Source organism: Oryctolagus cuniculus, chromosome 8 (assembly GCF_964237555.1).
Source record: "Oryctolagus cuniculus chromosome 8, mOryCun1.1, whole genome shotgun sequence".
NCBI lineage: Eukaryota > Metazoa > Chordata > Mammalia > Lagomorpha > Leporidae > Oryctolagus > Oryctolagus cuniculus.
In genome coordinates, this window is record NC_091439.1 from 140112012 (window position 1) to 140125476 (window position 13465).

Below are 13465 nucleotides of genomic sequence, written 5' to 3' on the forward strand. Positions count from 1 at the left end.
TTAATCCCATCAAGGTGGCATGTACCAATGCCATCTCACTAGTCCAAGTGATCAATTTCAGTTCACAATTGATCATAGTGAAAGGACTAAGAGTCAAAGGGAGCACATAAACAAGTCTAGTACCTGCTAATGCTAACTGATAGAATAAAGGGGAGAGCGATCCAACATGGGAAGTGAGACACTCAGCAGACTCATAGAATGGCGGATGTCCTAAACAGCACTCTGGCCTCAGAATCAGCCCTAAAGGCATTCCGATCTGGCTGAAAAGCCCATGAGAGTATTTCAGGCATGGAAAGCCAAGACACTCTGGGAAAAAAAGAAAAAAAAAAAACTAAATGAAAGATCTCTGTGAGTGAGATCCCAGTGGAAAGAACAGGTCTTCAAAGAAGGAGGTACCTTTCTCTGAAGGGAGGAGAGAACCTCCACTTTGACTATGAGCTTGTCTAAACAAGATAAGAGTCAGAGAACTCATGGGGCTTTATAGCCTTGGAAACTCATGACTGGTGCATAGGGAGATTACTGATGCCACAAACAGGAGTGTCAATTTGTTAAGTCAACAACAGGAGTCACTGTGCACTTACTCCTCATGTAGGATCTCTGTCCTTAATGTACTCTACATTGAGACTTAATGCTATAGTGAGTACTTAAACAGTATATTTCAATTTGTGTTTCTATGGGGGTGCAAACTGTTGAAATCTTTACTTAATGTACACTAAAATGATCTTCTGTAAAAAAAAAAAAAAAAGAAGAAATGATCATTTCCCAACTTGACTCTCACTGGGATTAAATATGACAATAGGTCTGATCTGATTTCATCATCAGTTAAGAAATCATCTATTATTTTTCACTTTATGTTTCTGTGTGGGAGCAAACTGTTGAAATCTTTACTTAATGTATGCTAAACTGATCTTCTGTATATAAAGAGAATTGAAAATGAATCCTCATGTGAATGGAAGGGGAGAGGGAGTTGGAAAGGGGAGGATTGCAGTTGGGAGGGACGTTTTGGGGGGGAAGCCATTGTAATCCATAAGCCGTACTTTGGAAATTTATATTCATTAAATAAAAGTTAAAAAAAGTCAAAAAAAAAGAAAAGTTCTGTAGATATCTGTTAGATCCATTTGGGCTATAGTGTCATTTAAATCTTCTGTCTCCTTGTTGATCTTCTGTCCGGTTGATCTATTTCTGAGTGTGGAGTTTGAAGTCCACAGTAGTATTTTATTGGGGTCTAAGTCTCCCCTTAAGTCCCTTAATATATCTTTTAAATAAACTAGTGCCCTGTTATTAGGTGCATATACATTGATAATCATATCTTCCTGTTGAATTGATCCCTTCATCATTATATAGTGATCCTCTTTGTCTCTCTTAACAGTTTTTATGTTAAAGTTTATTTTGTCTGATATTAAGATGGCTATGCCCACTCTTTCTTTATTACTGTTGGCATGGAATATCTTTTTCCATCTTTTCACTTTCAGTCTGCATGTATCTTTGTTGGAAAGATGTGTTTCTTGTAAGCAGCAAATGGATGGGTTTTGTTTCTTAATCCATTCAATCAGTCTGTGTCTTTTAACTGGAGAGTTGAGGCCATTAACATTCAGTGTGCCTGTTGATTAGTAGTAACTTTGCCCTGCCATTTTCCCAAAGAAATTTTCTAATATATGCTTTGAACTTCCTGTGATCTTTTACTGGGAGGTTTTCTTCCTTTTCCTTCTTTCATATTGATGGCTGTGTTTCTGTTTTTCTGTAACACATCTTTAAGCATATTTTGCAGGGCTGGATGAGTGGTGACAAATTCTTTCAATTTCTGTTTGCTCTGAAAGGTCTTTATTTCACCTTCATTCACAGATGAGAGCTTTGCAGGATATAATTTTCTGGGCTGGCAGTTTTTCTCTCTTAGTACTTGGGCTATATCTTGCCATTCCCTCGTAGCCTGTAGGGTTTCTGATAAGTCTGCTGTGAGTCTAAGTGGAGATTCTCTGAGAGTAATCTGATGTTTCTCTCTTGCCCATTTTTAGAATCTTTTTTTTTTTTTATATCTTACTGTGGTGAGTTTGATTACAACCTGTCGTGATGAGGTTCTCTTTTGGTCATGGTTACTAGGGGTTCTATGACCTTCCTGTACTAGGATGTCTCTGTCCTTCTCCAAACCCGGGAAGTTCTCTGCTAGTATCTCACTAAAAAGGTCTTCTAATCCTTTCTCCCTCTCCATGCCTTCAGGAACTCCTAGAACTCGAATATTTGGTTTAATAGTATCCTGTAGATTCCCAACAAATTTTTTATATTTCTAATTTCCTCTTGTTTTCTTTGGCTTGACTGTATGTTTTCCTGTGCTCTGTCTTCTAAGTCCGATATTCTCTCTTCTGCTTCACCCATTCTGTTTTTAAGACTCTCTAATGTGTTTTTCATTTTATCTATTGAATTCTTCATTTCATTTTGATTTCTCTTCACTATCATACTTTCATATTCTACTAGTTTCTGCATTTCATTTTGATTCGTCCTTAAGATTTCATTTTCACAAGACAGATTTTCTATCCTGTCCAGTAAGGATTTCTGTAGTTCAAGAATTTGTTTTTGAAAACTTCTAAATGTTCTTATCATAATTTTTTTTGAAATCCGTATCTTGCATTTCTTCTATCTCATCATCTTCATAATCTTGGCTTGAGGTGTCTTGTTCATTTGGGAGTGTCATAATGTCTTCCTTGTTCTTGTTTCCTTGGTTTCTGCATTTGTTGCTTGGCATTGTGGAGACATTCTTTGGTTTCTTCTTCCCTCGCTGTGGTATTTTTTCTCGTTATACTATGACTGTATTAAGTGGACTGTCTGCTTTTGATGGATCCTTAGAGGCTTGAGAGGGGTGTGATCAGAGAGTTTTGTTTGGTTCTTCAGGTTTAAGGGTGTGCCAAAGGTGACACACCCAGGTTAGGCATGGTAAATCTCTCTCTCTCTCTCTCTCTCTCTCTTTTTTTTTTTTTTGATTCAGAAGGGAAGTAATTCCACACAGCTGAGCGGAATTGAAGGCAGTCAATTTCTGATCTCTGACTCCTGTGGGTATAATATTCATCTGCTCTGTCCCAAGTACCACACAATGGATTTACACAGTCCTCAGTGTTAGCTCAAATTTCTCTGCCATCTCCCACTGGGTTGCCAAGGTTACCAAGTTTGTGTACTCTCCCGAGAGCACTCAAGTCTCCGTGAGGTCTCTCCCACACCTTCAGTCCTTCACAGTCTCAGTTCATTAGCTCCACACATTCACAAGGTCCCAACCTCCTATTATTTCACCCCACAAGAGTCAGGTTTTTCTGGTTAGCTAATGGTGGGCACAGCCCTGAAGTTGCGCAGCTTTTACGTATGTCCAAAATGGTGCCTGCTCTTTGTCTTGCTTGCCCTTGAAAGGTGAGAGGAGAGAGTCTCGTGTCCATACCTGTCCCCCTTTTTTTTCTCCTCTCTCTTCTAGTTAGCCTGGTGAACTTTCCCCCACAGGGCCTCAAGCCTCATTTCCTCTAGGCTCCTCCTTCTGCTTTCCCACCGGTGTCTCAGGCTACTGAGGTTCTGGCTCACCTCCCTTTCCAGCACTGGTGCATAGATTCTATGGCTGGGGTCCCGAGCCATGGGCGGCCATGCCCTCCACGTAAGTCCACCATGAGCCAGCAGTTCTGGAAGAGTTTCCTCTGCTGTTTCTTCCCTAACTCTTCCTTGAAACTGCAGTATCTCCACTTTTATTAAACTGTCTTTTCCCAGACTGTCAATGTGCTACCTTCCTCTTCCGCCGTCTTGCCCCAAGTCTTTGTAACCAGTTTTAGAAGATTGCCCTGAGCATGGATTTCCTTTTGATCCTGATGCTATGTATGGATTGTGTGACATCAAAAAGCATATCGAAATTTTCCCAGTCACTGTCAGTAATTTCTTCTTGAAAATCTTGACCAATATTTAGTATACATGCAGCTTCAGAAAATTTCTGTGAGCTTTTTCCTGTTTTCTGAATAGTAAAATTACACTAAATCAGACTTCATGTGCTAATAAGTTTCTTAAAATATAAACAAAAATATGACCACATATAAGCAGAAATGTGAAGCATTACCTTATGATCGCCAATGAATTCACTTGCATGATTCCCAGGACTATTTTTAAAAAAATATTTATTTATTTGAAAGTCAGAGTTACACACAGAAGGAGAGGCAGAGAGAGGTCTTCCAACTTCTGGTTCACTCCACTGATGGTCACAATGGCCGGAGCTGCCCCAACCTGAAAGCAGAAGTCAGGAGCTTCTTCCTGGTCTCCCATGTGGGTGCAGGGACCCAAGGACTTGGGCCATCTTCTATCACTTTTCTAGGCCATAACAGAGAGCTGGATTGGATGGGGATCAGCCAGGACTTGAACTGGCACCCATTCGGGATGCCTACACTGGAGGTGGCAGCTTTACCCACTGTGCCACAGCACTGGCTCTTGGAGGACTTTTTTTTTTTTTAGTGTCATCAACTTTGGGGCTAAGATGCAATTCATAGGCATAGATCATGTTTATAGGAGCTTTTTTTCTAAGATTTTTTAAAAGTATTTGAAAGTGTTTTATATATATATATATATATATATATATATATATATAGAGAGAGAGAGAGAGAGAGAGAGGGAGACACACTGATCTTCCAGCTGCTGGATCACTACCCCAGAATGCTACAATAAGCAGGATGAGGCCAAGCACTTCTTCTGGGTCTCCTGTATTAGTAGCATTTACCCAAGTACTTGTGACTTCTTCCAGTGCTTTTCTCAGTCCACTAGAAGGGAGCAGGATCAAAAGCAGAGCAGCCAGAATACAAAGCATATGGGGTTGCTTGCATTGCAGATGGAAATTTTACTTTTTATGTGGCAGTGCAGGTCTATATTTATGGAAACTTTTACATGACTGAAATTCAATTAATTTTATTTTGCACTTTAATGGAACTTTCTCTCCTGCTCACCAGGGTGTATCAGAATTTGATGCAGGACAAATCAGAAAATGCAATAACATCATGGCTAAACAAATAGCCATTTGATTTATAATTCCAATTCAATATTTTGTGATGGGCTCAGATGGGCAGTTCCTATGATCAGCCTGTGATCAGAAATGAGGGTTTAGTCATCTTAGGAGCTGATTGACACTCATGACTTAGAGATGGCTTCATTTAAATGGCTGGTGGTTTGTGATGAATCTTGGTAAGATCCTATCTCTTCAATGGGCAGGACCCAGTGCTTTCTAAAAGATAAGGAAAATCTTACAAGACAAATACTTTGCAACCTATCTTTTTCTATCACATTTACTGATATCCCAGGGGGTTAAGAAAATGAAAAATGAAATCCAGAGTCTTATGAAGGCATGGATAAAGGGAATGGTTTCATTTGGAATCATTACTGGTAAAGTGTACTGCATTAAATATACATTATGTATATATGTATATATATATATTTTTTGACAGGCAGAATGGACAGTGAGAAAGAGAGACAGAGAGAAAAGTCTTCCTTTGCCATTGGTTCACCTTCCAATGGCCGCCGCGGCTGGCACACCGTGCCAAAGGCAGGAGCCAGGTGCTTCTCCTGTTCTCCCATGGGGTGCAGGGCCCAAGCACTTGGGCCATCCTCCACTGCACTCCCGGGCCACAGCAGAGAGCTGGCCTGGAAGAGGGGCAACCGGGCCAGAATCCGGCGCCCTGACTGGGACTAGAACCCAGTGTGCTGGCGCGGCAAGGCAGAGGATTAGCCTATTGAGCTGGGGCGCTGGCCCAAAATAACTTTCTTTAGTGTAAAATTTAGTGACAGTATAATGTTTATCTCTTCAATAACTTCATTTATTTGAACAATCACCCTTAAATTTTACTGCTATTTTACAAAATTTGTAGACAATGCTTTCATGAAGCCAATGATGATTCTGTTTAATCTCTACTACTTAATAGAAGTGGATGTGCTTTCTTATATATTTCCACATTTAAATGTTTATTCCTCCACAGGGAAGCTGATGTTTCCTCAGTTAATGTATTCATTACTCTTTATTCATTGTATCACATTTTTTCTTTTTTCTAGTTCAGTGTAAAAGGAAACCAGGTAAGTTTTCTTTTAACTCCTTCCATTTATCTTCTCTTCCAGGTATAATTTGGGTACCTCCACATATTTTCAAAACTAAACAAAATTATTACATCACCTGTAAAAGGTTTTCTTAATTATTCCTCAGCTTGCTGTCAGTTTTCATTTTAGGAGAATTTTAATAATTTATTAATTAAAATGGAAAAATAAACATAAAATTCACTCTTAGGGAGTGTACACAAACAAGATGAATGATGAATTTGCCATGATTATAAAACATTACAATCATCTGAGATACAGCAATTTGGCCTCTGGTCTTTCTGTTGCCATAGCAAAATATACATGTGTTACATGTTTTGAGTTGAAACTTACAGTACGATTTGCTAAATTTTTTGGGTCATGATGTCTGAAATAGCAAAGATGATGTAGTGATCAGTGTTTTCATGCTACCCTGGAAATAAACACTTAGCATTCTGCAAGGGTAAGAGTTACATAGTATTAAAAAACACAAATCAAGCCGGCGCCGTGGCTCAATAGGCTAATCCTCCACCTTGCGGCGCCGGCACACCGGGTTCTAGTCCCGGTCGGGGCGCCGGATTCTGTCCCGGTTGCCCCTCTTCCAGGCCAGCTCTCTGCTATGGCCAGGGAGTGCAGTGGAGGATGGCCCAAGTGCTTGGGCCCTGCACCCCATGGGAGACCAGGAAAAGCACCTGGATCCTGGCTCCTGCCATCGGATCAGCGCGGTGCGCCGGCTGCAGCGGCGGCCATTGGAGGGTGAACCAACGGCAAAGGAAGACCTTTCTCTCTCTGTCTCTCTCTCACTGTCCACTCTGCCTGTCAAAAATTAAAAAAAAAAAAAAAGAAATTAAAAAACACAAATCAGTTAAGCTTGTATTTGAATTGTTAGAGTAATGCAATCCTTAATTGTTTTGAGAAGCTGAATTTGATTCAGGGATAGGATCAGGAATGTGTGGGGAAAAGAATGTACTGCAGGTTCTTTTATTTTTTTAAGATTTATTTATTTATTTGAAAGGCAGAGCTAGAGAGCTTGGGAGAGATGAGCAGAAAGAGACTCCTTCCATCTACTGGTGCAATCCCCAAATGAACATAATGGCTGAGACTGGTTCAGACCAAAGCCAGGAGCCTGGAATTCCATCTAGGTCTCCCATATTAGTTGAAGGAGCCCAAATATTTAAGCAACATTTCACTGATCTTTCAGGAACTTTAGCAGAGAGCTAGATTGGAGTGGAGTACCCTGGACTCAAATAGTATGATACCATGAGATGCCAGCATTGCAATTGGAGGCTTAACTGTCTGCACCACACTGGTGCCTACTGCAAGTTCTTAAACAAATCTCTATGCATTTCTCTCAGTTAGTCACAAATCCAGATTACACTGCACACTTTCCCAAGTTCTGTTTTTGGGCAATTAATTCCATTGTTTTTACCTTAATTTAATTTTAATAATGTTATCTCAGTTCTTCAAATGTAAAATAAGCATAGTCAAAGTCAAAAGATATTTTCTATTCTTTGTCTTACTTGAATATTCTCTCTTATTTAAAAATAATTATGGGCTTGATTGAGAAAGAAGTTGATGGACCAAGAGAGAAATGAAGAGAGAGCTCCCATGCACTTATTCACTCCATAAATACCCATACCAAGAAAGGTTGGGCAGGACTGAAGCCAGAAGTCAGGAATGGAGTCTAGCTCTTTCTCATTGGTGGCATCACTACTGCTTCTGCAGCATTAGCTGGGAGCTGGAAACTGGAACTGGCACTGGAAATTGAACCTAGGTACTTTGAGGTAGAAGTAGGGTATCTTAGCTGGCATCATAAACACCAAGATGAATGCCTGCCCTCTTTTTAAAAATATTTTTTCTCTGCCATATTTGAAGTGACTTTGCATGGTGTTTTTCTGAAAATTCTTCTGTGTTCACTCCCAACATAGCTCCACTGATGGTTTCTTGTCTTTTCACCTGAATACTCTACATTCTTCCCCTTAACATGGCTTATTGAAGAGTCAATATTTTCTTCCTTTCAACCTGCTGTGCAATTCCCCTTGACATATGTGGCCCCTTGTGACCTGAAACTCCTGTTTTCTTCCAGTTGTGGCATTTTTAACAGTCTTTAGACCATAGGTTTGACTCCCTGCTGAATGCTTCTGTGTGGCTGTCCAAATGCTCAATAATTCTAAAATGAAAACCCATCCTTCCTTCTTCCTTCATACCCATGTACAAGATGAAAACTGTCAGTCTTTGTTTTGTGACAGAGTTAATATGTTGACCAGAAATGTTCTTTTACAGATGATGCTAACATTTGAAGACCTGGCTATTTACTTTACCTGGGAGGAATGGCAGAACATGAATAAAGCTCAGAAAATTCTGTACAGGGATGTGATGTTGGAGACCTACAATAGCCTGCTTTTCTTGGGTGAGTGACACCCATCACATATCCAATGATAGCATTTTCTTGCTATTTGAAAAATAAGTGAACACTTTATAAAGTTTAATGATGGGCAGGTATAGAATTTGATTCCATAAATAATCTGTATGTCTACCATCTAGGAAAGGATCCAAATTGGAACATTTGTTGCATAGCTCCTGGAATAAGCTGTAGTCTTTTAAATAACCCAAGATAGCAGTTTTACAAAATCTTACATTGTTTGCATTAAATAGGACACTGCGTCACTAAGCCTGATTTGATCTTTAAGTTGGAGCAAGGAGGAGAGCCATGGATGGTGAACAAATGCCTAAATCAGAGCCTTCCAGGTCAGTACGCACATAACAGATGTTGACTGATGTTCTTTCCATGAAATTTTCCCAAGTGTTACTCCTGATGACACCTGGTTTTGTGCATCAGACAAGGGATTCTAGAGTTTCTAAGGATGCCATTATATCTCTAACTCTTTTTTCTTGATGAAGATGATCTTTGATTAAAAAAAATTCTAATCTTTTTCTGATGTTACTAAGGGTTTTTCTAGGTTAGATATAGTCCCCAGATTCTAACTTGTCCTTCTATAATAACTTTTCCTTCATGCATTTATTCTATTCTTCAGTTCTTTTTTTTTTTAAGATTTATTTATTTGGCTTGAAAGAGTTACACAGAAAGAGAATGAGAGGTAGAGAAAGGTCTTCCATCTGCTGGTTCACTCCCCAATTGGCCACAATGGCTGGAGCTATGCTGATCCAAAACCAGGAGTCAGGAGCTTCTTCCAGCTTGGACCATCCTCCACTGTTCTCCCAGGACATAGCAGAGAGCTGGATAGGAAGTGGAGCAGCTGGGTCTTGAACCGGCACCCATTGGGGATGCCAGCACTGCAGGCGGGGATGTAGCCACCATGCCACAATGCCAGCCTGTCTTCATTTCTTATAAGTTGGGCAAGTTATAGAGACTTGTTTCAGATTGAGTCCCCACTCATGGTTTTGGCCAGGCACAGAGCTTGCTATTTTAAGCATCTCACAACTGAACCAATAAATGTGTATGCTTTCTCTTTCTCTCTCTTTTCTCTTTCTCTGTGCCTTTCAAATAAAATAAGAAAAAAAAATAGGTTGCTAGAAACATTGGAGGAGAGAGCCTGTGGCTGGCAATCTTCTGTTTCATTCTCCCTTTTTGTCTAATTCTCCATCTCTCTAACTCTCAAGTATGTAAATGAATAAGTAAATGCTAAGAAATGGTCAGAAGTAGGCCTCTGTGCAATGACATCAGAAACCCTGAAGCTAAGCATGAACTTATGTAAAAACATGAAAATAAGTGATCCTAAACTCACCAAGAAAGTCTTGAGATTCTGAATCCCAAGGTCAAGTAACTTCATGGTTTCATGTTGAATGTCTCAGATTTGTTTAAAAGTTAGAAGCATGAATTCTGTCTCAAATAAACAATAAAGATAACAAAGGCATAGGAAATGAAAATTTCTTTGAAAATAAGAGACAGCTGATCAAAAGCCTCCAGAAACTCAAATTATCACACAAAAAAATGTTTATAGAAAAAACCTGAGGGGATATAACTAGGGCTCATGATTTCAGAATGAGCTAGAAAATACTTTTCAAAGAAAGTAAACACACTCTGGGCTGCAGAAACAAATTCTTTAAACTGTCAGAAAGTGGTAGGGTGGCACATTGCTATATTTCTGTAACTGCTGTAGTTCTGAGAAGCTGAAGATGTTAGATTTCCTTAGGAATATGGGGAAGCTGTCATAGAGTGCAAATAAAAGTTTCTCATTTGCAAAATCCCACAAATGCTGTTTACCTGGGAAGACTGAACATGAGACAACCATAAATTCAAATCTTGTTCCTTAAACGTGATCCTGTTTAGAGTACAGACACATTTCACTCTTCTTCACCTGTAAGTAAATGATCCAGTAAAACATTCCAATATTTATGGTTGAAAAAGTACAGGAAAAAACTGGTTGCTAGGCAATGGGGGAATATATTTATTAAATATTTGTCCATTCTTTAAAATCTTATAGTTATCTCATCAATGCTAAAGACTAGAATGACAATAAGAGGAGGAGAGACAGAGATTGTTTATTAGCTCACTCCCCTAATGCCTGTGAAATTTAGGTCTGACTAGTCTGAAGCCAAAAGTCTGGAATTTCATCTAATCTTCCCTAACATATCACAGGGTCCCAAGCACTTGAACCATTATTTGCTGCCTTCTAGTTTACATAAGCTAGAGCTTTATTGGAATCGGAGTAGCCAGGGCTCATACTGGCACTATTTTGGGATGAAGGCACCATAAGCAACAAATTAATACATCTAACCAGGAAAGCAATTCTGCCATACTTGAATAAAATTCAAGTAGTAAACATGATCATGATTGAAAATTAAGAAATCTATTGGTACAACCTAATATATCAATGTCTTAAGGAAAAAAAAAATCATAATGAGCATAAATAAGTGTCTTCCACTGATTATGTTAAAATCTTATTCCACTTAGATAACAAGAAACTTCATTCCCTTTACATCAGTATTCCAGGAGAAAGCACATATATGTGATTCAGTGATTTTTGTTTTCCTCATTTCAGTTGCCATGAAAAGTGATGACATAATTAGGATGAACCAGGAAATTCAAGAAAAAGATTTCAAGCAGGATGTTATGACAAATAGCAAGACATCAACTCCCAAGAGAGTTGAATTAATAAAAAGACTTAATTTAAGTTCAAGTCATGTTTCAAAACTGATTATCAAAAAGGGAAGTTATTCAGCAATGAAACCTGAGGAATGCAATGTATGTCACAATGTGCATCCCCATGGTGGGCCTGATGAGCTGCAAGCTGGAGAGAAGCTTGATGCCACTAAGGTACCTGGGAACTCTGTCCAGTGCTGTGAGCATCTTAGTGAGGATCACAAGATTCAGACTGTGAAGCCTTCATTTGAACATAGTGGACAGGGGAAAGACTTCAAAAGGAAGAAGATATTCTTTAGATTTTGCACGGTCCATATGGGAGACCCCTGTAATAAGTCAACAATTACTGTTGGAAAGACAACTCAAATAGAAGAAACTCTTCATAAAAATACTAACCTCAGTAAGCATCAACAAATCAACACAGGAGAGAAACTCTATGAAGATATGGGGTATGTGGAACCTCTCATTTACAAATCAGATCTTCCAATAGATCAGAGACAACATACAGAGAAAAAACCTTATGCATGTCAGCCTTGTAGGATCTCCCATGTGTGTAATGAATGTGGAGAAACCACGTACCAGAAGTTAGATCTCATTAGACATCAGAAAATTCACACAAAGAAGAAACCTCATGAATGTAATGAGTTCCAAAAAACCATTTTCCAGAAATCATACCTCATAACACAGCAAAGAATTCATACAGAGGATAAACCTCATGATTGTAAAGACTGTAGAAAAGCCTTTGGCAAGAAGTCACAGCTTGTAGTGCATCAGAGAATTCACACAGGAGAGAAACCTTATGAATGCAATGGCTGTGGAAAAGCCTTTCTGTGCAAGTCACAGCTCATCAAACATAAGGGAATCCACAAAGGTGAGAAACCTCATGAATGTAATGACTGTGGAAAAGCCTGTGGCTTGAAGACAGACCTAATCAAACATTGGAAAATTCACACCACGGAGAAACCTCATGAATGTAATGACTGCGGAAAAGTCTTTGGTTCTAAGTCACAACTCATAACCCATCAGAGAGTTCACACAGGGGAGAAACCTTATGAATGCAAGGAATGTGGAAAAGCCTTTGGCAAGAAGTCAACAATCACTAGCCATCAGAGAATTCACACAGGGGAAAAACCTTATGAATGTAATGACTGTGGCAAAACCTATGGCTATAAGTCTGACCTCATCAAGCATCAGAGGATTCACACAGGGGAGAAACCTTATGAATGTAATGACTGTGGCAAAGCCTATGGCTATAAGTCTGACCTCATCAAACATCAGAGGATTCACACAGGGGAGAAACCTTATGAATGTAATGACTGTGGCAAAGCCTACGGCTGTAAGTCTGACCTCATCAAACATCAGAGAATTCACACAGGGGAGAAACCTCATGAATGCAAGGAATGTGGAAAAGCCTTTGGCTATAAGGCAGATCTCCTCAAACATCAGAGAATTCACACAGGAGAGAAACCTTATGAATGTAATGACTGTGGAAAAGCCTTCACCTGTAAGTCACATCTCATAATCCATCAGAGAATTCACACAGGGGAGAAACCTTATGAATGCAAGGAATGTGGAAAAGCCTTTGGCAAGAAGTCAACAATCATTAGACATCAGAGGATTCACACAGGGGAGAAACCTTATGAATGTAATGACTGTGGAAAAGCCTTCAGCTATAAGTCATATCTCATAATCCATCATAGAATTCACACAGGGGAGAAACCTTATGAATGCAAGGAATGTGGAAAAGCCTTTGGCAAGAAGTCAACAATCACTAGACATCAGAGGATTCACACAGGGGAGAAACCTTATGAATGTAATGACTGTGGAAAAGCCTTCACCTGTAAGTCATATCTCATAATCCATCATAGAATTCACACAGGGGAGAAACCTTATGAATGCAAGGAATGTGGAAAAGCCTTTGGCAAGAAGTCAGCAATCACTAGCCATCAGAGGATTCACACAGGGGAGAAACCTTATGAATGTAATGACTGTGGCAAAGCCTATGGCTGTAAGTCTGACCTCACCAAACATCAGAGGATTCACACAGGGGAGAAACCTTATGAATGTAATGACTGTGGCAAAGCCTTTGGCCGTAAGTCGGACCTCACCAAACATCAGAGGATTCACACAGGGGAGAAACCTTATGAATGTAATGACTGTGGCAAAGCCTATGGCTGTAAGTCTAACCTCATCACGCATCAGAGAATTCACACAGGAGAGAAACCTTATGAATGTAATGACTGTGGCAAAGCCTTCGGCTGTAAGTCTGACCTCATCAAACATCAGAGAATTCACACG

At 39.5% G+C, this 13465-nt stretch overlaps 1 protein-coding gene across 1 annotated transcript in view; it reads left to right on the forward strand.

Moving 5' to 3' along the window:
• The window catches only part of LOC100344946 (zinc finger protein 585A), a 34406-nt gene that overhangs the window by 16623 nt on the left and 4318 nt on the right, over positions 1-13465 (forward strand). Inside the window, 3 exon segments of the mRNA XM_051830636.2 lie at positions 8347-8473; positions 8719-8811; positions 11067-13464. Of these exon segments, the coding sequence (XP_051686596.2) occupies positions 8347-8473; positions 8719-8811; positions 11067-13464 (2618 nt within the window).